Below are 26,902 nucleotides of genomic sequence, written 5' to 3'. Positions count from 1 at the left end.
TAATTTTGAGTGTGACTCCAAATCCAGACCTCCATGGGTTGATAAATTTGATTTCCATTGATCATTTTTGTGTGATTTTGTTGTCAGCACATTCAACTATGTAAAGAAAAAAGTATTTAATAAGAATATTTAATTCATTCAGATCTAGAATGTGTTATTTTAGTGTTCCCTTTATGTTTTTGAGCAGTGTATTTAATTGGATGTGGATGTTTTGTGTCTTTTCCCATAACTTTGCACCTTTTAATGTAAATGTTTGAGGACAGGTTTTTGTTCTTTCTGGATTCCATTACAATGACAATGGCAGAGAAAGGGACAGGGCAACAACTCTTACAATTCCAACTATTGAATCCTGTAAAATACTGTTCTTAATTAAACAACTACCTTTTTTAGCCAAAGATGAGATGCAGAATTGTTTTTTTCCCCCTGCGCTACAGATGTCTATATCTCCGCTAATACTAGTAAAGGCCCAGTGTACTACTTTCGTGAAAAAATATATATATTTTGTATGAATATATATTTTGTTATTCAGATTCATCAGGGGGTGCTGCAGCACCCTCAGCACCCATATAGCTATGCTTTTATAATAAAGACCTCTCTTTCGCTCTCTCTTTCTTCTCCCTCCCCCTCAACCCTCCCCCTACAGGAGTACAAGGCGTGTAACCTGGAGGCGTGTCCAGAGGTAAAGAGGAACACCCCCTGGACCCCGTGGATGCCCATCAACGTGACCCAGGGCGGGGCACGCCAGGAGCAGAGGATGCGCTACATGTGCCGCGCCCAGCTGGCAGACCCCCACGAGCTGCAGATCGGACGACGCAAGGTAGAAACCCGCTTCTGCCCCAACGACGGCACGGTTGCCTGCGAGACCGACAGTGAGTATCCGATGTGGAATCGCTAGTTAGTTGTGATGTGCTAGAGCATGTTGAAGGAATCCTCCTGTTAGTGTCTGTCAGTGATTGAGTGTCTAATAGTGTCCGTTCGTGTCTAATAGTGTCCGTTAGTGTGTTACTGTCCGTTATTGTGTTAGTGTCCGTTAGCGTCAGTGTCTGTGTTAGCGTATTAGTGTCTGTTAGTATGTTAGGGTTTGTGTCCTCATGTCAAAGTGAAGAAATTCAATGAAGCACGGGTAAAGGGCGGGAGTGATTGTGACTCCCTTAATAACAGAGTCACAATCACTCCCACCCTTTAACCACGCTTCATTGAATTTCTTCACTTTGACATGAGGAGCACCGGTCGAAGTGGGGCTCGTCTCTTTTGAACGTGAGCCATTTGACCCTCGGCTGATCCGCATGGAGGGGCAGACTCTTTTGAACGTGAGCCATTTGACCCTCGGTTGATCCGCATGGAGGGGCAGACTCTTTTGAACGTGAGCCATTTGACCCTCGGTTGATCCGCATGGAGGGGCAGACTCTTTTGAACGTGAGCCATTTGACCCTCGGTTGATCCGCATGGAGGGGCAGACTCTTTTCCGGCTACGGGCCGTCAATTCGCCTACGAGCCGTCTTGTGCAGTGCATTACTTATCTGGAAACAAGGTCGCCAAGGACTAGCACTACTGTATCTGGCATCCTCCAGCTGGAGAGGGCATCATATTCCTACTGCCTGACTCCGTCTGATACCGCGAAAGACCTGAGGGTGACAAAAGATTGGGATTATTTGACCGTGCGTCAGATGGTAGCGCCCTCTGCATTGTATGGAACTGTGACACTATGTGTGGGCTTCGCCGGTGTGAGTGATACATGTTCCCATTCCGCCCCTGCGCACCTTACCATGTGCACCTATGCATGTAGGGTACCTCCCTTTCGGCCTGCATTTTTATCCACTCTATTCACCATGGGGATAGTTATTACCCCCGGGTCCTCGGAACCTAGGACCCATCCGTAGACAGTATGATTTTGCTAAGAGTTAGTCTCATGCCATCCCACTTCATATTCCGAGAAGCGTGGAAGGGAGCTCCCCCTTAATGTGTAGAGTCCCGTACTCAGGCGAAACTTACACCTGGTAGTACCTAACCACTAAGCACCGGCTTTCTCCCTTTAACCTGTTGCGACGAGCAATCCCGTATCCGGGATCGTAATTATAGCCTCAAGCTCATTACCATAACGCAATGTTAACTATTCATGAAAATTGCAAATGAAATGAAATAAATATATTTGCTCTCAAGCTTAGCCTTTTGTTAACAACACTGTCATCTCAGATTTTCAAAATATGCTTTTCAACCATAGCAAAACAAGCATTTGTGTAAGAGTATTGATAGCTAGCATAGCATTAAGCCTAGCATTCAGCAGGCAACATTTTCACAAAAACAATAAAAGCATTCAAATAAAATAATTTACCTTTGAAGAACTTCGGATGTTTTGAATGAGGAGACTATGTTAGATAGCAAATGTTCAGTTTTTCCAAAAAGATTATTTGTGTAGGAGAAATAGCTCCGTTTTGTTCATCACGTTTGGCTGAGAAAAAACCCTGAAAATTCAGTCATCAAAACGCCAAACTTTTTTCCAAATTAACTCCATAATATCGACAGAAACATGGCAAACGTTGTTTAGAATCAATCCTCAAGGTGTTTTCACATATCTATTCGATGATATATCATTCGTGGAAGTTTGGTTTCTCCTCTGAATCACATGGAAGAATACTTGCAGAATACTACGCACCAATTTCGACGGAGGACACCAAGCGGACACCTGGTAAATGTAGTCTCTTATGGTCAAACTTCCAATGATATGCCTACAAATACGTCACAATGCTGCAGACACCTTGGGGAAACGACAGAAAGTATAGGCTCGTTCCTGGCGCATTCACAGCCATATAAGGAGACATTGGAACACAGCGCCTCAAAAATCTGGCTCACTTCCTGTTTGAAGTTTCATCTTGGTTTGGCCTGTAGCATTAGTTCTGTGGCACTCACAGACAATATCTTTGCAGTTTTGGAAACGTCAGAGTGTTTCCTTTCCAAAGCTGTAAATTATATGCATAGTCGAGCATCTTTTCGTGACAAAATATCTTGTTTAAAACGGGAAAGTTTTTTCATCCAAAAATGAAATACTGCCCCCAGAGGTTTAACTGGTTAATGCTCACTCTTGACGGGCCACGTCAAGGTTGGCGTTCATTTCAAACCATCGTGGTTTAGAGTTACCTAAGTAAGCGGGGGAGGCGCGTTTAAACGTTTCACAACAGAGGCTCTGTGGTCAGGCTCTGTGATTGCAGAGGCCCTACTAGAGGGCACCTCCCTTACCTCCTCATACTAACCTGTGGGCAGGCGTTTGATATTGGAGCCCGAGGTGGGAAGACCCGGTTCACCCACCGGCAACCCCCAATCCCCTTCGGACGCGGACGACGCACCTGCCCACGGGGATTGAGCTGGTCAGGCGCAATCCAGGCGATGTGGCGATGCGGGAACTGGGCTTGGGCTCGGAACTGGGCTCGGTCCGAAGCCACCCTCCCGAATCAGAACCCCATACCGAGGGAGAGGAGGAGCCTATCCCATTTTCGGAGAGTCGTAGAGTCTCGCTTCGTTTACCCGCTTTTCTTTGGTCTATTTGGGCTCGATGGCCTTCCAATCTGCTTTTGTTTAGTGACCTTCCGACCGGCAACCGGTTCTATTTACGGTTATATATTGTTCCCCGTTCTTGTACTGCTTCGCTATTTATCTGGGATTATAGATTGAGACCTGCTGCAGATATGGGTACGGCCCAGCGAGATTTAAACAGTCTCCCCCAGATTTTCAAGGGCCAGCGAGAGCTCACCAGACGCCGCCCGAACAGCGATGCTTTCCAGGGCTTGGGCCCCTCTCTCGGGGCGAACCCATTCCAGGGCACCCTGCCCTTCACAAAGAAAAGAGAACTCTCCCCGGGGATCCCGCCAGCTTCTCCGGGATCGATCACGTTACCGCACTGGATGCCTCGCGGCGCCCATCTCCACAACTCCGGATTCGTGGATCTGAAGCCGACTCCCTTTCGATCGGTCAGGGGTGACGGAGGCCATCGCCCCTCCCTTAGGAACGGCGTTCGCCCATCTCTTAGGACCGACTGAACCATGTTCAACTGCTGTTCACATGGAGCCCTTCTCCACTTCGACCTTCAAAGTTCTCGTTTGAATATTTGCTACTACCACCAAGTTAGTGTTTGTTCGTTTGTTAATGTTTGTTAGTATGTTAGTGTCTGTTGGTATGTTAGTGTCTGTTAGTATGTTAGTGTCTAATAGTATGTTAGTGTCTATTAGTGTGTTAGTGTCTAATAGTGTGTTAGTGTCTAATAGTATGTTAGTGTCTAATAGTATGTTAGTTTCTAATAGTATGTTAGTGTCTGTTAGTATGTTAGTGTCTAATAGTATGTTAGTGTCTGTAAGTATGTTAGTGTCTAATTGTATGTTAGTGTCTATTAGTGTGTTAGTGTCCATTAGTATGTTAGTGTCCGTTAGTATGTTAGTGTCTGTTGGTATGTTAGTGTCTGTTAGTATGTTAGTGTCTGTTAGTATATTAGTTTCTAATAGTATGTTAGTGTCTGTTAGTATGTTAGTGTCTAATAGTATGTTAGTGTCTGTTAGTATGTTAGTGTCTGTTAGTATGTTAGTGTCTAATAGTATGTTAGTGTCTGTTAGTATGTTAGTGTCTAATAGTATGTTAGTGTCTGTTAGTATGTTAGTGTGTTAGTGTCTATTAGTATGTTAGTGTCTATTAGTGTGTTAGTGTCTATTCATGTGTTTGTGTCTATTAGTATGTTAGTGTCTGTTAGTGTCTGTTAGTATGTTAGTGTCTAATAGTATGTTAGTGTCTGTTAGTATGTTAGTGTCTAATAGTATGTTAGTGTCTGTTAGTATGTTAGTGTGTTAGTGTCTATTAGTATGTTAGTGTCTATTAGTGTGTTAGTGTCTATTCATGTGTTTGTGTCTATTAGTATGTTAGTGTTTGTTAGTGTGTTAGTGTCTTAGTGTCTATTATTGTGTTAGTGACTATTAGTGTGTTAGTGTCTATTAGTATGTCAGTGTCTATTAGTATGTTAGTGTCTATTAGTATGTTAGTGTCTATTAGTATGTTAGTGTGTTAGTGTCTATTAGTATGTTAGTGTCTATTAGTGTGTTAGTGTCTATTAGTATGTTAGTGTCTATTAGTATGTTAGTGTCTAATAGTATGTTAGTGTCTGTTAGTATGTTAGTGTGTTAGTGTCTATTAGTATGTTAGTGTCTATTAGTATGTTAGTGTCTATTAGTGTGTTAGTGTCTAATAGTATGTTAGTGTCTTTTGGTATGTCCGTGTCTATTAGTGTGTTGGTGTGTTAGTGTCTGTTAGTATGTTGGTGTTTGTTAGTGTGTTAGTGTCTATTAGTGTGTTAGTGTCTGTTAGTATGTTGGTGTGTTCGTGTCTGTTAGTGTGTTGATGTCTGTTAATATGTTAGGGTCTGTTGGTGTGTTAGTGTTAGTGTCTGTTGGTTTGTTGGTGTCTGTTAGTGTGTTGGTGTCTGTTAGTGTGTTTGTGTCTGTTCGTGTTTAGTGTCTGTTAGTATGTTAGTGTCTGTTGGTATGTTAGTGTCTGTTGGTATGTTAGTGTCTGTTGGTGTGTTGATGTCTGTTAGTGTGTTCGTGTCTGTTCGTGTTTAGTGTCTGTTGGTATGTTAGAGTCTGTTGGTGTGTTCGTCTCTGTTGGTGTGTTAGTGTCTGTTGGTATGTTAGTGTCTGTTGGTGTGTTATTGTCTGTTGGTGTCTTAGTGTCTGTTGGTGTGTTGGTGTCTGTTCGTGTGTTGGTGTCTGTTCGTGTGTTCGTGTCTGTTGGTATGTTAGTGTCTGTTGGTGTGTTATTGTCTGTTGGTGTCTTAGTGTCTGTTGGTGTGTTGGTGTCTGTTCGTGTGTTCGTGTCTGTTCGTGTTTAGTGTCTGTTGGTATGTTAGTGTCTGTTGGTGTGTTAGTGTATGTTGGTGTGTTGATGTCTGTTGGTGTGTTGGTGTCTGTTAGTGTGTTCGTGTTTAGTGTCTGTTGGTATGTTAGTGTCTGTTGGTATGTTAGTGTCTGTTGGTGTGTTAGTGTCTGTTGGTGTCTTAGTGTCTGTTGGTATGTTAGTGTCTGTTGGTGTGTTAGTGTCTGTTGGTGTCTTAGTGTCTGTTGGTGTGTTGATGTCTGTTGGTGTGTTGATGTCTGTTGGTGTGTTGGTGTCTGTTAGTGTTTAGTGTCTGTTGGAATGTTAGTGTCTGTTGGTGTCTTAGTGTCTGTTGGTATGTTAGTGTCTGTTGGTATGTTAGTGTCTGTTGTTATGTTAGTGTCTGTTGGTGTGTTGGTGTCTGTTCGTGTTTAGTGTCTGTTGGTGTCTTAGTGTCTGTTGGTATGTTAGTGTCTGTTGGTGTGTTAGTGTCTGTTGGTGTCTTAGTGTCTGTTGGTGTGTTGATGTCTGTTGGTGTGTTGATGTCTGTTGGTGTGTTGGTGTCTGTTAGTGTTTAGTGTCTGTTGTCTTAGTGTCTGTTGGTATGTTAGTGTCTGTTGGTATGTTAGTGTCTGTTGTTATGTTAGTGTCTGTTGGTGTGTTGGTGTCTGTTCGTGTTTAGTGTCTGTTGGTATGTTAGTGTCTGTTGGTGTCTTAGTGTCTGTTGGTGTCTTAGTGTCTGTTGGTATGTTAGTGTCTGTTGGTATGTTAGTGTCTGTTGTTATGTTGGTGTCTGTTGGTGTCTGTTGATGTCTGTTGGTGTGTTGGTGTCTGTTGGTGTGTTGGTAACTGTTAGGGTGTTCGTGTCTGTTTGTGTTTAGTGTCTGTTGGTATGTTAGTGTCTGTTGGTGTGTTGGTATCTGTTAGTGTGTTCGTGTCTGTTTGTGTTTAGTGTCTGTTGGTATGTTAGTGTCTGTTGGTATGATAATGTCTGTTGGTGTCTGTTGATGTCTGTTGGTGTGTTGGTGTCTGTTAGTGTGTGGGTTTCCCAGCAGGCACGCTATGCTGCTGGCCACAGTCCGACTCTCCTCTCTTGATGGCAGCTTTATGCTCTCCGCCCACTGTATTGATTAACTGTAGCTGGCTGACAGTGGCCAGGCTGGCCAGAGTGGGCTGTGTAGGCAGGGTGGGCAGATAGGAGGACAGGAGGACAGGCTCAGAGTGCAGCTGATGAACTGCTTCTGAACAGGAAATACGGTCCAGACTGGACAGGACTGAAGGCTGGCCTCTCTCTCTCTGTCTCTCTCTCTATGTCTGGCCAGGTGGCTCTGTCTGTTGTATATACAGTATATTCAGTTAGTGAGGTCACTGTAAAACACTTAAACACTTCCCAACGTGTCACAGTCGAGCCAGACTTACCCAGAATAAGACCAGAGCTGACTTGAGTAAGATATGAATAAAGTAAGACTCCTTCCTCAGAACAGAGAGGAGATGATTTTTCAGTTGTATGACTCTCCATGAAGGCATGGTTGAATAATCTGAATGACTTCAGAATGGAGAGTGTGTTTCAGTATAAAGAAATCCTGGTCCTATTGATCCCATGGTATCAGTGATCTTTCGCTTGAATGTGTGAGCTATTCCATACACCTATATAATATACAACGGTAGCATACTACTCTATCTCTATGACCTGTGTAATGTAGAAATGATTCAGTGTATTGAACAGACCAGTAACCTGTGTATTAACCCTTTCCTCTTCTGCTAGCTCTAGTGGAGGACCTCCTGAGGACCCCTGTGGTACGAGTGGCAGGCGCCGACTGGTCGTCATGGGAGACGTGGTCCGCCTGCTCCCAGGACTGTGCCAAAGGGTACCGCACCCGCAAGCGCACCTGTACCACCCCAGAGGGCAAGGCTGCCCCGCCAGCCTGCAGGGGCTCACCCGTGGAGTACCAGGACTGCAACTCTCAGGCCTGCCAAGGTAAAGGGGAAGAGAACATGCACTTGCACACACATACACACACACACACACACACACTACTTCCGTAACTATACATCAATGACCTCCAGTTGTGGTTAGCATAATACACACATTAAAACACACCACCAGGGAGAGAGCTGTATGCTGATGCTAGTCCTGCAAAGTTATGCTGAGGGGACCATTACTTCCATTAGCTAATGAAACAGAACCAAGAACTCCTTGGTTACAGTAGCTGAGTCTTTGTAGCATTGAAACTAAAGCTTCTCATCATCCCCTAATCATGCCGTTGGCCTGCTTTAACCAGTAGTAACTCCACCAAGCTCTGCTCTTAACACTCATGTAGATGGGATGTGGATTGGCTATATTCATGTTGTATGGTTGGTGCATCACTTATGATCATCCTTGAGTGTATCATTTAGCAATGATCATTGGCTGTGTGTGCCAACCTATTCTCTTATGTCTATATACTCAACTCTTAATTAACCTGACCTAAATGACTCAGTCTGTAATTTCTCTCTCTCTGTCTGTCTGTCTGATAGTTGGATATTATGTGACTGAGGGAGGGAGGTCGCGTGCGAGAGAGGGAGAGAAGTCCTTGATTGAGAGACAGAAAAAGACAGAGAGAGAGAGTGAGGGAGGGAGAGAGAGCGGTCCTTGACTGATAGACAGAGGAAGACAGAGGGAGGGAGAGGTACCTGATTTACAGAGGCAGAGCAAGACTGACAGAAAGAGACCGTGAGACCGAGAGACAGTGAGACCGCGAGACTGAGAGACAGTGAGACAGTGAGACCGCGAGACCGAGAGACCGAGAGACTGTGAGACCGTGAAATTGACAGATGGAGTGGCAAGGTAGAAGAACATTTTCACAAGAATGAGAGATGGTAAAGAGTGAGAGATGGTGAAGAGTGTTACAGAGAAAGGGCTATAAGGAGAAGCCATCTTTATTTTACAAGCCTTCTGTTTGCTGGTTTTCTTGAGAGGGTCTCTCTTTACTCAGCACTCAGAGGGGCCAGACAGACAGCCAGAGGAGTGTGAAGCAACCAAAGTAGTCAGGTCCCAGTTCACTCTCCCTACTGTCTAATCCACTGAAGTAAATGGAGTTTTCTAGAGCACGGCGCGATGGGGGCGAGGACGGCATTACAGCCCCGGCTCCTCTCACCACTCACCTCCATCTCTCTCTGTCAAACGCATTCTTTACTGTCTCGCTTCCCTCATCGTTCACACTCTCAGCTCAAACACTCTCATTCAGATGGACATGCTGAAAGTACCTGTTCAATGGGGTGGCAGGTAGACTAGTGGTTAGAGTGTTGGGCCAGTAACCAAAAGGTTGCTGGATTGAATCCCCGAGCTGACAAGGTAAAAATCTGTTGTTCTGCCCCTGAACAAGGCAGTTAACCCACTGTTCCCCGGTAGCTGTCATTGTAAATAAGAATTTGTTCTTAACTGACTTGCCTAGTTAATTAAAAACAAATGTGAGTGAAATGACAACACACTTAATATAGCAAGTCTTAATAGAGGGGTTAAGCATAGCAGAGTTATTCTTAGGCATGAAAAGTGCCGTGTAGGGACAATGGACAGCAGTGTAGTTTTTTAAGTAGATAATCTATCTGGTCCTCTGGGTAGACTTTGGTTGTGTTTATTGCAGCTACAAGAGGATAACATTTATTATGTTTATTTTTGCCTAGTTAGTGATGAGAGCGATAGATATCTGACCTTGCTTATATGTTTATGTCTTTGTGTGTGTGTTTGTCTTTTTGTGTGTGTGTGTGTTCCTGTCAGTGAGTGGAGCCTGGTCGTGTTGGTCGTCCTGGTCTCAGTGTTCAGTGCCCTGTGGTGGAGGGCACTACCAGCGTACCCGCTCCTGTAACAACCCCAGCCCTGGCAACGGAGGAGATATCTGTATTGGTCTACACACTGAGGAAGCGCTGTGCAACACACACACCTGTGATGGTAAGGCACACACACACACACACACATCACACCCAACACCACCCCAACACATCCATCAGAGTCACAGGCTTCCCTGTCCTTTACATCAGGACGATCATTACCTCTAATCAATACATTATAACTAGTCTATCATGATAATTACTTACTGATCAATACTGTGTGCCAATCAACACCTTGTTATGTCGCTCCAGAGAGGGCTGTGATGGAGTCCCCGGCCTGTCTGCTGCTTTCCTTTTGCAGCCTCAGTGCCAGCCTTGTGGTGGTGCAGACCGGTGGTGTGCCTTTTGGCCCAATATTGTGTGATGATGGGATCTGATACAGTGGGGGAAAAAAATATTTAGTCAGCCAATTGTGCAAGTTCTCCCACTTAAAAAGATGAGAGAGGCCTGTAATTTTCATCATAGGTACACTTCAACTATGATGAGAAATGAGAGAAAAAAATCCAGAAAATCACATTGTAGGATTTTTAATGAATTTATTTGCAAATTATGGTGGAAAATAAGTATTTGGTCAATAACAAAAGTTTATCTCAATACTTTGTTATATACCCTTTGTTGGCAATGACAGAGGTCAAACGTTTTCTGTAAGTCTTCACAAGGTTTTCACACACTGTTGCTGGTATTTTGGCCCATTCCTCCATGCAGATCTCCTCTAGAGCAGTGATATTTTGGGGCTGTTGCTGGGCAACACGGACTTTCAACTCCCTCCAAAGATGTTCTATGGGGTTGAGATCTGGAGACTGGCTAGGCCACTCCAGGACCTTGAAATGCTTCATACGAAGCCACTCCTTCATTTCCCGGGCGGTGTGTTTGGGATCATTGTCATGCTGAAAGACCCAGCCACGTTTCATCTTCAATGCCCTTGCTGATGGAAGGAGGTTTTTACTCAAAATCCCACGATACATGGCCCCATTCATTCTTTCCTTTACATGGATCAGTCGTCCTGGTCCCTTTGCAGAAAAACAGCCCCAAAGCATGATGTTACCACCCCCAAGCTTCACAGTAGGTATGGTGTTCTTTGGATGCAACTCAGCATTCTTTGTCCTCCAAACACGACGAGTTGAGTTTTTACCAAAAAGTTATATTTTGGTTTCATCTGACCATATGACATTCTCCCAATCTCCTTCTGGATCATCCAAATGCTCTCCAGCAAACTTCAGACGGACCTGGACATGTACTGACTTAAGCAGGGGGACACGTCTGGCACTGCAGGATTTGAGTCCCTGGCGGCGTAGTGTGTTACTGATGGTAGGCTTTGTTACTTTGGTCCCAGCTCTCTGCAGGTGATTCACTAGGTCCCCCCTGGTGGTTCTGGGATTTTTGCTCACCGTTCTTGTGATCATTTTGACCCCACGGGGTGCGATCTTGCGTGGAGCCCCAGATCGAGGGAGATTATCAGTGGTCTTGTATGTCTTCCATTTCCTAATAATTGCTCCCACAGTTGATTTCTTCAAACCAAGCTGCTTACCTATTGCAGATTCAGTCTTCCCAGCCTGGTGCAGGTCTACAATTTTGTCTCTGGGGTCCTTTGACAGCTCTTTGGTCTTGACCATAGTGGAGTTTGGAGTGTGACTGTTTGAGGTTGTGGACAGGTGTCTTTTGTACTGATAACAAGTTCAAACAGGTGCCATTAATACAGGTAACGAGTGGAGGACAGAGGAACCTCTTAAAGAAGAAGTTACAGGTCTGTGAGAGCTAGAAATCTTGCTTGTTTGTAGGTGACCAAATACTTATTTTCCACCATAATTTGCAAATAATTTCATAAAAAATCCTACAATGTGATTTTCTGGATTTTTTTTCTCATTTTGTCTGTCATAGTTGAAGTGTATCTATGATGAGAATTACAGGTCTCTCATCTTTTTAAGTGTGAGAACTTGCACAATTGGTGGCTGACTAAATACTTTTTTGCTCCACTGTATTTATACTGTATGTGTAACCAGGCCCTCTGCTCTGTGCATCCCTTTGTGTAGTCTCTTCTGCCAATAGGACACTGTCATTCGTATGTGTGATTCTGAGCCAGCTAATCCTGGCCTGGGTAGAAAGTTACTCTCAGACGTGTCTCTGAATAAGCCCACAGCCCTAATGAGACACCATTTCTAAAGAGTTTCTCTTCTGTTTTATCTGATTCCTAATCTAGTCTTTATTTCCTGGAATTTGCTAGCCAGTTCAAATATTGCTTCTGTTGCTGCTGCGGCGTGTGGCCGTGTGTGTGTGAAATGCGTTCGAAATGTGTGTGTGTGCCTACCTGGCTGCCTGTGGTTGTGTCCACAATTTACCATGCTAATGACGTGGCCATTTCATTTGTCTCCGGCTACGGTACATTTACTGACAAGCAGGACATTGGTCATCTATGCACAGATCACTGCTCACTTCCCGACAGATACAGTGCACCTCCAATTAGCCAAAAGGCCTTGTGTCTGTCAGTCCCCGGACTATCTGATGTCCCTTTCAGAGGTGGCTTGACTAAAGAGATTGTGCTAACTAATGGAGGACAGGTGTGTTTGTGCTTTTGTGTTTGTGTGACTGTTATTACAATGAATGCTAATAGAGGTGCCTCTGGGTTTTATTTCTGCCATGATCCAATTCTACAGCTCAGACGCATTGGTTTGGTTGAGTGACGTAAATAAATGAATGAAATTAATGAAGCAATTATAGTAAGAGGGCTGGTTTGCTGCGTTATTAAACATAATTGTAATATTATGCAACAGTACGGTGTCCATATTAGGAAAGGCTCAGAGTCACAAGGCCACCAACTCCTTTTAGACTCTGAGCCTGTCCTAATATGGATGCCATCCTAATATGGACACCGTACCGTGGGGGTTATATTCTGTTGTTCTACCAACACAAGTTGTGGGAGATCAAAAAGCAGATGGAGCAGCTTCAACAGCCAGTGACTGTGTCTCTGACTGATACGAGAGGTAAACAGAATGGCTGCAGTCATAGAGCCTTATATATGTACAGTTTCTTTGGACTAATGGGTTTTGTCATTATGTGTTGGGAAACCGGGATTGGATCCTTTCTGTTTAGTGTATACAAGTGCCTGCCGGCCGGGAAACATGACTGGCACTTGGCTCTGGACACAAAAATCTTGGCTATGCACTAAACAAACTATGGGTTTGCTTACTCAATACAGTTTACCTCACAAACGTTTGGGTCTGTTTGTATATGGCTAAGGTTGTTTGTGGCTGTGCTGTGGTGGGGCTAGTTTGTTTGTTTGTCTCATGCTCTTGGGTGGGCATGTTGGGTTCCAGCCATTCTAAGACTGTAGCAGTTACTTCAACTCAGGGTGAGTCCATGATCATTTGTCTGTGTACTGACAGTCACAGTGTGTGTGTGTGTGTACAGGCGGCTGGATGGCCTGGTCTCTGTGGTCAGTGTGTGACAATGCAGGACTGCAGGTACGCAGCAGGGTCTGTGGAGCTCAAGGCTCATCCCCCTGTGTGGGAAACAGCACCGAGCACAGGGACTGCAATGAGATCCCAGGTGAGTCAGACACACCTTCATCATCATTATCATCATTGTTATCATCGTCGTCGTTATCATCATTATGTAACATAGACACACACTGAAATGAGCCGTTTCATCACACAACCGTTTTCCAGAATAAGCCATTTCCTGGTCTAAAAATCATGTTAAATTGAAAGTGCTTTTAAATCCATTAGTGTCTGGGAAACTGCCCCATATACTATCAAACTTCTGCAATCCCCACCAGACAGAGGCCTTGCCCATCTGCTATCTTAATTAGTGTTAATCTCAGTAAATCAGGCTTCTCCGACTGCTCCTCTGATGTCTCTGTCTGTTAAGTCTTCTTCCTTTATTTTTGCTGTAGTCGTAGTGATCTTTCAGGGCCTGGCTGCCAGAGACGAGACAAGATAGACCCACTAGCCCAGAATACCAAGTGAATTAAATCAAGGCTTCTCAAAATTAATATTAATGTGTCACAACACCAAGGATGCATCCCAAATGGCCCCCTATTCCCTATATAGTGCACTACTTTTGACCAGAGCCCTGTGCCCTGATCAAAAGTAGTACACTATATAGGGAATAGGGGTGCCATTTGGGATCCAGACCAAATCACATCTAATTTATTGGAATTTTGGATGAGGCGATAGAAATCGTAAGGTCACTGGGATTGCGTGTGACACTGCCTGGGGGAAAATTGTCCCAAATTTAATCATTGGATTGTTGCGTCTCAATTAAAAGCACACCCTTCCCTCCCTCTCTCCCACTACCTTCCTGATGAATTAGTGGAAGGCAGACGTGGTTTAACTTTAAATGATTGGCTTTACTTTGATTAAATGATTGGCTCAGGCTACACAACATTCAACATTCAAGACATTTACAACATTCCACTGGAGAAATGATTCATTGATTTGTGTTTCATGATGTTTGTTTGTGCTGTATGTACTGTATACAATATTTCATCTTCCAGTTAAAATGAAAGTCTACTCTGGTGTCTTGGGGTGATTCCAGCTGGTCTGTGGGTGGTAAGACTATGCATGTGCTGGTAGCTGACTGTGTGTCTGTCTCTGTCTGTCTGTCTGTCTGTCTGTCTGTCTGTCTGTCTGTCTGTCTGTCTGTCTGTCTGTCTGTCTGTCTGTCTGTCTGTCTGTCTGTCTGTTGTGTTGTGTTGTGTTGCAGTGATTCTCCCTGCGTCTGGCTTTGATAAGGACCAGCAATGCGGAGGTAAGTGGATTGACAACTATCTACGTGTGTGCATGTGTGATCGTTTGTGGGGGGGTTGGAGGTAGGGGGGTGTTAGGGATAGAGCTAAATAATTAGTTGTGAAGGCTGCCACTACAGTGCCTTCAGAGAGTTTTCATACCCTTTTGACTTACTCCACATTTTGTTGTGTTACAGCCTGAATTCAAAATGGATTACATACATTTTTTTCCTCATCAATCTACACACAATACCCCATAATGTGAAAACATGTTTTTAGAAATGTTAGCAAATGTATAGCTAATTTACATGTGTATTTTGTAGAAGCAGCTTTGGCAGCGATTACAGCTATGAGTCTTTCTAGGTAAGTCTTAGGGTTGTATCACATTTCAGGTAAGACCCAAATGTAGACAGACTGTTGAAGTAACAAACAGGAGACAAAGGACTGTGACACATGGATTTACATCTAGACACATGAAAAGTAGGAAGTTATGGAAGTTAAGGCTATGGGACAACAGAGGACGAACAGCAAAGGGGCTAATGATTTTGGAGAAGGGGGGAAAGGTCTCAGCTTCCGAGGGTGTAGCCGCGGGGCTATAGCGGCATGCCAGCACATCTGGCTTAACATCCTTGGGTACTAGGTCGGTGTTGTGGAAGTGAAGTGGCCCGTGCCTTACTGAACCCTGGTACTGGTACTCCGCGGGAATGGCACAGAGGTTCGGGGCTATTTCCAAGCACCCACCCAGGAATACGTCCCAGGGCAGGCAGAAATGATTTCCGGCAATGATCGTGGCAGAACGGGCTCCAGCCCAAGATGGCACCAGTAGACCAGTCAATCGAGGGATTGTGTCGCTGGAGCCAAGAGAATCCCAATACCACAAGAACCTGTAGACACTCAATTAGCAGGAATTGGATCGTCTCGCTGTGGTTCCCCGACACTTGTAGGTTGATGGGGGTGGTATGGTGGGTGACCCAGCCTATAGAGCGCCCTTCCAAAATCAAATCAAATCAAATTGATTTATATAGCCCTTCGTACATCAGCTGATATCTCAAAGTGCTGTACAGAAACCCAGCCTAAAACCCCAAACAGCAAGCAATGCAGGTGTAGAAGCACGGTGGCTAGGAAAAACTCCCTAGAAAGGCCAAAACCTAGGAAGAAACCTAGAGAGGAACCAGGCTATGTGGGGTGGCCAGTCCTCTTCTGGCTGTGCCGGGTGGAGATTATAACAGAACATGGCCAAGATGTTCAAATGTTCATAAATGACCAGCATGGTCGAATAATAATAAATCAGAACAGTTGAAACTGTAGCAGCAGCACGGTCAGGTGGACTGGGGACAGCAAGAAGTGATCATGTCAGGTAGTCCTGGGGCATGGTCCTAGGGCTCAGGTCCTCAGAGAAAGAGAGAAGGAGAGAATTAGAGAACGCACACTTAGATTCACACAGGACACCGAATAGGACAGGAGAAGTACTCCAGATATATCAAACTGACCCTAGCCCCCGGACACATAAACTACTGCAGCATAAATACTGGAGGCTGAGACAGGAGGGGTCAGGAGACACTGTGGCCCCATCCGAGGACACCCCCGGACAGGGCCAAACAGGAAGGATATAACCCCACCCACTTTGCCAAAGCACAGCCCCCACACCACTAGAGGGATATCTTCAACCACCAACTTACCATCCTGAGACAAGGCTGAGTATAGCCCACAAAGATCTCCGCCATGGCACAACCCAAGGGGGGGGCGCCAACCCAAACAGGATGACCACATCAGTGACTCAACCCACTCAGGTGACGCACCCCTTCCAGGGACGGCATGAGAGAGCCCCAGTAAGCCAGTGGCTCAGCCCCTGTAATAGGGTTAGAGGCAGAGAATCCCAGTGGAAAGAGGGGAACCGGCGAGGCAGAGACAGCAAGGGCTGTTCGTTGCTCCAGAGCCTTTCCGTTCACCTTCCCACTCCTGGGCCAGACTACACTCAATCATATGACCCACTGAAGAGATGAGTCTTCAGTAAAGACTTAAAGATTGAGACCGAGTTCGTGTCTCTGACATGGGTAGTTAGACCGTTCCATAAAAATGCAGCTCTATAGGAGAAAGCCCTGCCTAGAAATTCTAGGGACAATTAGGAGGCCTGCGTCTTGTGACCGTAGCGTACGTGTAGGTATGTACGGCAGGACCAAATCAGAGAGATAGGTAGGAGCAAGCCCATGTAATGCTTTGTAGGTTAGCAGTAAAACCTTAAAACCAGCCATTGCTTTGACAGGAAGCCAGTGTAGAGAGGCTAGCATTGGAGTAATATGATAAAAAATGTTGGTTCTAGTCAGGATTCTAGCAGCCGTATTTAGCACTAACTGAAGTTTATTTAGTGCTTTATCCGGGTAGCCGGAAAGTAGAGCATTACAGTAGTCTAACCTAGAAGTGACAAAAGCATGGATTAATTTTTCTGCATCATTTTTGGACAGAAAGTTTCTGATTTTTGCAATGTTACGTAGATGGAAAAAAGCTGTCCTTGAAATTGTCTTGATACGTTCTTCAAAAGAGAGATCAGGGTCCAGAGTAACGCCGAGCTCCTTCACAGTTTTATTTGAGACGACTGTACAACCATTAAGATTAATCGTCAGATTCAACAGAAGATCTCTTTGTTTCTTGGGACCTAGAACAAGCATCTCTGTTTTGTCCGAGTTTAAAAGTAGAAAGTTTGCAGCCATCCACTTCCTTATGTCTGAAACACATGCTTCTAGCAAGGGCAATTTTGGGGCTTCACCATGTTTCATTGAAATGTACAGCTGTGTGTCATCCGCATAGCAGTGAAAGTTAACATTATGTTTTCGAATAACATCCCCAAGAGGTAAAATATATAGTGAAAACAATAGTGGTCCTAAAACGGAACCTTGAGGAACACCGAAATGTACAGTTGATTTGTCAGAGGACAAACCATTCACAGAGACAAACTGATATCTTTCCGACAGATAAGATCTAAACCAGGCCAGAACTTGTCCGTGTAGACCAATTTGGGTTTCCAATCTCTCCAAAAGAATGTGGTGATCGATGGTATCAAAAGCAGCACTCAGGTCTAGCACTAAGGTCTAGGAGCACGAGGACAGATGCAGAGCCTCGGTCCGATGCCATTAAAATGTCATTTACCACCTTCACAAGTGCCGTCTCAATGCTATGATGGGGTCTAAAACCAGACTGAAGCATTTCAGCACTCTAACATCAATGAGAATGGAGAGGAGATGTCCAGCTCGGACGCCAGGGTAACATCCATAAGACTGAAATTGTCCCCTGCGTCGATGAGTATCTGGAGAAACTTGGACTGGTTTCCCCACAGAATGGTGGTATGGAGAAGGGGGCGAATAAGGGAAGAAGCAACATTATCCTTCAGACTCACCATAATACTCATTCCTACCAATGAGCTAGGTCTCTTGAAGGGACAGGTAGCCACATAATGACCGGCAGTCCCGCAATACAGACAACACTGGGTGTTAAGTCTGCGTACATGTTCGGCTGGAGACAGCCTAGCCCTGCCAAGCTGCATCGGCTCGGGAAGAGGCAAATTGGCTGTCTTCGAAGGCTCTTGGGTAAGCTTGGATCCTCTCTGGGACGAAGATGCCGGGGACTTCCGGAGTTCATCAGATGCAAGGTGGGATCATCGAGTGAGCGATTGCGACCTTAATCAGACCTCTTCTCCCTCCTACTTTCCCGTAGCTGACCATCGATCAGGACATAAAACAATTTTGTCCAGCAAGCCATTCTAGTCTAGCTTTTCCTGCCTGGGACTCCAAGAGCTAAGGAGTGTTTTTTAAGGAGAGAGGCCAGTGGCGCACGGGTGCTTGCGTATTGCGCATGGGACAGAAGCTATAAGTTAGATGCTTATTATGCATAACCCATCATTAATTAGCTAAATATAGGGCTAATACCGCATTGAATGTATTACCTGAAAGAGGCTAGAACATATATACAGTGCATTCGGAAAGTATTCAGACCCCTTCCCTTTTTCCACATTTTGTTACGTTACAGCCTTATTCTAAAATGTATTTAATTAAAAATGTTCTTCATCAGTCTACACACAATACCCCATAATGACAAAGCAAAAACAGGTTTTTAGACATTTTTGCAAATGTATTAAAAATAAAAAACAGATACCTTATTTACATAAGTATTCAGACCCTTTGCTATTGAGACTTGAAAATGAGCTCAGGTGCATCTTGTCTCCATTGATCATCCTTGAGATGTTTCTACAACTTCATTGGAGTCCAACTGTGGTAAATTCAGTCCTGTGTAAACTGGTCATCTCTGTATACCTGTCGCAAGACCCACTGGTTGATGCTTATTTATAAAACCCTCTTAGGCCTCACTCCCCCCTATCTGAGAAATCTACTGCAGCCCTCATCCTCCACATACAACACCCGTTCTTCCAGTCACATTCTGTTAAAGGTCTCCAAAGCACACGCATCCCTGGGTCGCTCCTCTTTTCAGTTCGCTGCAGCTAGCGACTGGAACGAGCTGCAACAAACACTCAAATGGGATAGTTTTATCTCAATCACTTCATTCAAAGACTCAATCATGGAAATCTTACTGACAGTTGTGGCTGCTTCATGTGATGTATTGTTGCCTCTACCTTCTTGCCCTTTGTGCTGTTATCTGTGCCCAATAATGTTTATACCATGTTTTATGTTGCTACCATGTTGTTATTATGTTGTGTTGCTACCATGCTGTGTTGTCATGTGTTGCTGTCTTGCTGTGTTGTTGTCTTAGGTCTCTCTTTATGTAGTGTTGTCTCTCTTGTTGTGATGTGTCTTTTGTCCTATATTTATATTTTATTTATTTTTAATCCCAGGCCCCCGTCCCCGCAGGAGGCCTTTTGCTTTTTGGTAGGCCATCATTGTAAATAATAATATGTTCTTAACTGACTTGCCTAGTTAAATAAAGGTTAAATAAATACAAATATTATTTGTAAAGGCACACACCTGTCTATAAAAGGTTTCACAGTTGACAGTGCATGTCAGAGCAAAAACCAAGCTATGAGTTCAAAAGAATTGTACATAGAGCTCAGAGACAGGATTGTGCAGCATTGAATGTCCCCAAGAACGTAGTGGTCTCAATCATTCTTAAATGGAAGGCTGCCTGGCCAAACTGAGCAATCAGGAGAGAAGGGCCTTGGCCAGGGAGGTAAACAAGAATCCGATGGTCACTCTGACAGAGCTCCAGAGTTTCTCTGTGTAGATGGGAGAATCTTCCAGTAGGACAACCATCTCTGCAACACTCCACTAATCAGGCCTATATGGTAGAGTGGCCAGACTGAAGCCACTCCTCATAAAAGGCACATGACAGCCCGCTTGGATTAAAAGAATGCGATAGAGTGCCCGCATGTGCACTGATTTAAAGCAATGATATTGGCTGTTTTTAAAATGATAGGCTGTTTTAAAACTCAGCTGCACAAAAAAATATATATATATCTTTACAATTACAAAACATGGTGACCCTCGAAAGCCAGATGGAGTTGGGTCAATTAAACGCTCATTCTGGCTTTATGTGACTACCCCATAGACTATTTTGCAGAAAATGTAAGCCTACAGTACCTGTCACAAGAGAGAAAGTTACCATGATGAGATGATATTGTAGGTCTATATGCATTATGAACTGAGCTCCATACTGAGATGGGCTGTCTGTCCCCACCCTGAGCGTTGATGATTCATCATGCAGAGGCAGTAGAGAAGACAGATTTAGACATCACATATTATTTAACGCTTCCATTTCACATAATGCTGTTCATTTAAATAATTTATTATAATTTACCGGCTTCTCACAGTTCTCTATCCCGGGAAAAGTGAGTCGTTTTGGGCGGTAAATATCGGTAACCGAGTTCCCGCCATTCAACCCTAGTAAAGTATAAGAGCTTTCCACACACACCTGGATTGTGCAACATTTATCCATTATTCTTTTCAAAATTCTTAAAGTTGTGGTGGTGACGCAACTTAGGGAAATGGCTGCCTAGTTTTTCGTACTGCACATCGGTTGGGTATTCCCCCCTAAATTCAAGTTTTTACTCTGAGCATTATAATAACTTACGCAAAATGGAAAAGGGGAAAATAGGAAAAGGTCACGGAGCTACAACAACAACCCGTAACAAGACAGCAGAAGATATAATCGTCAATGAACCCGAGATGGCTAATGCTAGCGCAAATAAGATAGCAGCCGCAAAAGAGCCCTCATTTCGTGAGGTGATGAAGGAGGAATTGCTGCGAGGCGCTCACAGGCTTACGAGAGGAACTTCGAGAAGATGTAAGAAAATAACTAAATTAGCTCAAGAAGGACATTAACCAGAAACTGGAAGAAAACAAATTGGAACTTCACAGCATATCTACAAGAATGGGGGACGCAGAACAGCGCTTTGGTGAAACGGACACATGGACCTCCACAGTCAAGGAAATACTTGAACAGTCACTGAAAAGCCAACACGCACTACAGGCAAAAGTAACAGAACTCGAAGGTTTCTCACGTTGAAACAACATTAGACTTTATAACATAGTAGAGGGCGCAGAAAAAGACTCTATGCCCAACTTCGTGGAGGACCTATTCAAGGGCATACTTGAAGACGACACTGACCTGGGAATCGAGAGAGCACACCGAGCCCTGGCCTCAAAACCCCACAGCGGCGCCCCACCAAAAATGCGGGTATTTCTGGAAAATGGCCCGGTTACATACGAGCATGCAGACGATGTGGCTGAAGTCAAGTGGCTTCCCAGTGGAGTATACCGCCAGGAGAAAGGCGACATCACCAGCGGAAAGACACGAGCAAGCTCTCCCATGGATCATTGTTGACAAGCAGGGTCATGGAGAAAGAGGGAAACGTTCACATCCGATAGAGACTCAGGCATTTCCCATGGGAAGATGTAAGACACTGAATCAGATTTAACAGAATTAATAGTTACCGCGAGCTGTTAAGACTTTGGGTTGTTACGGTTGACATTACAATAGGTAAAATATATCCCATATTTTCTCCCAATGCTGAACAAGGGTGAGTAGCCAAAAGCATGTGTTCTTTACGAACACACTAAGTAGCGTCACGTTAATAACATATATATTAGCTAAGGATTAATGACACATTGACAACGGGGCGACAGAAGGGCATATCAAGGGTATGATTCATGATATGCAAGCATGACCGATTATAGTTTTCACTTGTAATTAACCGATGTGTATAAGTGACGAAATAGGCGCCCTTATTATTTTCGGTTCCAACGGGTATTGTTTGTGACTACGTCACGCATTTTCATATCTGAGCGAGGGGCCCCTCCTGCGGACAGGCTCATCCCCTCAAACCCCAGAGGCAAGAGACAGTCCTCTGACATGGGAGTCCAAATACCAAAATATTTTCCCACTTTGGTTTACTTTATTATTTTTCTTGATTTTTCTTTCATTTTTATGTTCATGATAAGCAGGCAGATATGGTGGACAGTTTTTATTTATTTATATCGATTGCATCATTGGGAATTTAAGGTCATAAGTCTCAATGTAAACGGACTGGGGAGTGCCATCAAGAGAAGTAAGGCAATAGCAAAGATGAAACGGGAGAGAGTTGACATACTATTCTGGCAGGAAACTCACTTATCCACACCTGAACACGAGAAACTCAAGAAAATGGGATTTAGGAACACTTTTTTTTTCTTACAAAATGGGTAGAAGGGGAGTTGCAATCTTGATCCCAAATTCAGTTCATTTTGAGTTTATGTCAGAAATAAAAGACAAGGAGGGTAGATTTATACTTGTTAAATGTAAACTGGATAACAAGGAAGTTACATTATTTAAAGTATATGCACCCCCAGGGTGTGACATGGTCTTCTACAGGAAGTTACATTATTTAATGTATACACGCCCCCAGGGAGTGACATGGTCTTCTACAGGAAGTTACATTATTTAATGTATACACGCCCCCAGGGAGTGACATGGTCTTCTACAGGAAGTTACATTATTTAATGTATACGCACCCCCAGGGAGTGACATGGTCTTCTACAGGAAGTTACATTATTTAATGTATACACGCCCCCAGGGAGTGACATGGTCTTCTACAGGAAGTTACATTATTTAATGTATACGCACCCCCAGGGAGTGACATGGTCTTCTACAGGAAGGTGTTTGATTTAATTGCCACAGAAACCACTGGCACTCTTATCTGTGGAGGGGACTTTAACACAATTCTAAACTCAAAATTGGACAGCACAAACCAAAATAGGAAAATGAGCCTAGTTTCCCAAAAATATCAATAGGATACTGCAGGATCTAGGACTGCTCGATGTATGGCGTGACATCCACAAGACCGATAAGGAGTATACTTTTTACTCAGCCCGCCACACTGAATACTCCAGGTTAGACTACTTTTTCATGTACAGTGCAGATAGACATGGGCTTAAGGATTGTAGGATCGGGCAGAGCGACTTATCAGATCATAATGGAGTTTACCTAACTCTACACCTTGATAGCAAACCAAGAAATACTATATGGAGACTTAATACAAGCATGCTGAATGATCCAGCATTCAAGGAATCAATAAAGACAGAATTGAACATCTATCTGGAGAATAATGATAATGGGGAAGTATCTCCTGCTATATTGTGGGATGCAGCTAAGGCGGTTATTAGAGGGAAGATCATAGCCACATCATCTCTCAAGAAAAAGATTAAAGCACAGAAACTGCTGAAATTACAGGAAACCCAGGAACTATCTCATGGTCAACACAAAGACCATCTTATATTACGAGAGATTCAAAAGGTAAAACAGGAAATTGACCAGATTTATAGAGAAGAATAGAGAAAAAGCTAGGTTCCTGAAACAACGATATTATGAAGCAGGCTCAAAGGCAACCAAATTACAAGCATGGAGACTCAGGAAACAACAAGCACATAATACCATTTTCAAAATAAAAGACTCCAAAACAAAAAAGATCACATGCAAATTAGATGAAATACAGAATGCATTTGAATCATGTTACACAAATCTGTACAAGCAACCAGAGAAGGCAGATGCACAGACAATAGAGCACTTTTTGAACTCACTTGATCTCCCCTCAATTGGGACAGAGCAAAATGATAGACTAACTAGAAATATCCACAGAAGAAATTAATAAAGCAATATCTCAACAAAAAGTCAACAAGTCTCCAGGCACTGATGGCTTCCCTTCAGAATGGTTCAAGACCTTCAGAGAACAATTAGCACCTCTACTTAAGGCCTGTTTTAACTGGATTCTGAGGGAGGGGTGTCTTCCACCGTCATGGAGAGAGGCCATCATATCAGTAATCCCAAAAGAGGGTAAAGATAAGAAAGAATGCAGTTAATATAGACCTATTGCAATGCTTAACACATGGAGAACATAATCCCAGAATTGTTTGACGGAGATCAAACTGGTTTCATACAAAATAGGCAGACATAGGACAAAATAAGGAGAACACTACATGTCATGGACCACATTACTCAGAATAAGACAAGTGCAATATTAATCAGCCTAGATGCAGAAAAAGCATTTGATTCAGTGGGATGGGATTACCTATTACAAGTTATGGAAAGATTTGGTTTCAACAAAGAAGTGATACAGTGCATCAAAACACTGTATTCATGTCCGACCACTAGAATAAAGATAAATGGACATTTGACACGAAAGACCAAATTAGAGCGAGGGGAAAGACAAGGCTGTAATCTTTCGCCCACTCTCTTCTCCTTGTACCTCAAACCATTAGCACAGGCAATAAGACAGGACCCAACCTTAGAGGGAATAACAATAAGAGGCAGTGAACATAAGATATGCATGTATGCTGATGACGTTCTGTTATTCCTTAAAGACCCAGGCTCAAGTGTACCTAGATTGATGGATGATTTACAAACATTTGGAACATATTCAGGGTATGTGCTTAACGTACACAAGACCCAAGCCCTAGTTTATAATTATACCCCACAGGAAGAGCTGAAGAGTAGGTATAACTTCACCTGGACCTCTTCATCCATTAAATATCTGGGAGTAAACTTACCAAAAGATACACACAAACTTTATGACATGAATTACGATCACATCAACAAGAAAATATATGATGACCTGGACAGGTGGAATTCACTTCCCTTAGATCTTAGTAGTAGAATTGAAACAATCAAAATGAACATCCTGCCAAGGTTACTGTATTTGTTCCAATCACTGCCCATAGAAAACTCACCTAAACAGTTTAGGAAATGGGATAAACGGATATCAAGGTTTATCTGGAACAGTAAGAGACCAAGAACTAGATATACAACATTACAGTTACCAAACAACTGTGGCGGTATGGCCTTACCAAACCTAAAAGATTATTATGTGTCAGCCCAATTGAGACCTCTGGTGTGTTGGTGCAATTCAGAATACGAATCCAAATGGAAAGACATGGAGACTACTTTGACAGAGATACTCATACAGTCAGTACTGGGAAATAAGGACATGGAGACTACTCTGACAGAGATACCCATACAGTCAGTACTGGGAAATAAGGACATGGAGACTACTCTGACAGAGATAACCATACAGTCAGTACTGGGAAATAAGGACATGGAGACTACTCTGACAGAGATACCCATACAGTCAGTACTGGGAAATAAGGACATGGAGACTACTCTGACAGAGATACTCATACAGTCAGTACTGGGAAATAAGGACATGGAGACTACTCTGACAGAGATACCCATACAGTCAGTACTGGGAAATAAGGACATGGAGACTACTCTGACAGAGATACCCATACAGTCAGTACTGGGAAATAAGGACATGGAGACTACTCTGACAGAGATACTCATACAGTCAGTACTGGGAAATAAGGACATGGAGACTACTCTGACAGAGATACCCATACAGTCAGTACTGGGAAATAAGGACATGGAGACTACTCTGACAGAGATACCCATACAGTCAGTACTGGGAAATAAGGACATGGAGACTACTCTGACAGAGATACTCATACAGTCAGTACTGGGAAATAAGGACATGGAGACTACTCTGACAGAGACACCCATACAGTCAGTACTGGGAAATAAGGACATGGAGACTACTCTGACAGAGATACTCATACAGTCAGTACTGGGAAATAAGGTCATGGAGACTACTCTGACAGAGATACCCATACAGTCAGTACTGGGAAATAAGGACATGGAGACTACTCTGACAGAGATACTCATACAGTCAGTACTGGGAAATAAGGACATGGAGACTACTCTGACAGAGATACCCATACAGTCAGTACTGGGAAATAAGGACATGGAGACTACTCTGACAGAGATACTCATACAGTCAGTACTGGGAAATAAGGAGATGGAGACTACTCTGACAGAGATACCCATACAGTCAGTACTGGGAAATAAGGACATGGAGACTACTCTGACAGAGATACCCATACAGTCAGTACTGGGAAATAAGGACATGGAGACTACTCTGACAGAGATACCCATACAGTCAGTACTGGGAAATAAGGACATGGAGACTACTCTGACAGAGATACCCATACAGTCAGTACTGGGAAATAAGGACATGGAGACTACTCTGACAGAGATACCCATACAGTCAGTACTGGGAAATAAGGACATGGAGACTACTCTGACAGAGATACCCATACAGTCAGTACTGGGAAATAAGGACATGGAGACTACTCTGACAGAGATACTCATACAGTCAGTACTGGGAAATAAGGACATGGAGACTACTCTGACAGAGATACCCATACAGTCAGTACTGGGAAATAAGGACATGGAGACTACTCTGACAGAGATACCCATACAGTCAGTTTGGGGAAATAAGGAGATGGAGACTACTCTGACAGAGATACCCATACAGTCAGTACTGGGAAATAAGGACATGGAGACTACTCTGACAGAGATACCCATACAGTCAGTACTGGGAAATAAGGACATGGAGACTACTCTGACAGAGATACCCATACAGTCAGTACTGGGAAATAAGGACATGGAGACTACTCTGACAGAGATACCCATACAGTCAGTACTGGGAAATAAGGACATGGAGACTACTCTGACAGAGATACCCATACAGTCAGTACTGGGAAATAAGGACATGGTAAAATAAATATACAATAGACAAAATCAGTGGATTAATTTCTCTCTGAAGACATGGTTTAGGGTAGTTAAGCAAAATAATTTAGACAGATAGATCAAACTGCTGAGTTGGCTCGCATACGACCCCAGCTTCATCCCTGCAACATAGGACAGCAGATTTAAACAATGGACGCAGAAAGGCATCACATCATTCAGTACAATTATAAGGAATGGGAACCTAGATAACTTCCAGGACCTAAGTAAAAAACATGGCTTGGATAAACAAGATTTTTACAAATAACTACAAGTTCAACACTATTTCTTAAGGGAGATAAAGGTGACTGACCCTCGAGCACCTCCAAAATGAATCCAAGTATTCACTAACGCATACAACTTGGGGAGTAA

At 43.6% G+C, this 26,902-nt stretch overlaps 1 protein-coding gene across 1 annotated transcript in view; it reads left to right on the top strand.

Moving 5' to 3' along the window:
• LOC118366653 (semaphorin-5B) overlaps positions 1-26,902 on the top strand; it is a 151,674-nt gene that overhangs the window by 114,406 nt on the left and 10,366 nt on the right. The window contains exons 17-21 of the mRNA XM_052492643.1: positions 644-869; positions 7,613-7,825; positions 9,605-9,775; positions 13,120-13,257; positions 14,416-14,460. Of these exons, the coding sequence (XP_052348603.1) occupies positions 644-869; positions 7,613-7,825; positions 9,605-9,775; positions 13,120-13,257; positions 14,416-14,460 (793 nt within the window). The remainder of the gene's footprint in view (positions 1-643; positions 870-7,612; positions 7,826-9,604; positions 9,776-13,119; positions 13,258-14,415; positions 14,461-26,902) is intronic.

Source organism: Oncorhynchus keta, chromosome 34, assembly GCF_023373465.1.
Source record: "Oncorhynchus keta strain PuntledgeMale-10-30-2019 chromosome 34, Oket_V2, whole genome shotgun sequence".
In the NCBI taxonomy this organism is placed as follows: Eukaryota; Metazoa; Chordata; class Actinopteri; order Salmoniformes; family Salmonidae; genus Oncorhynchus; species Oncorhynchus keta.
This window is presented reverse-complemented; position numbering and strand designations above follow the sequence as displayed.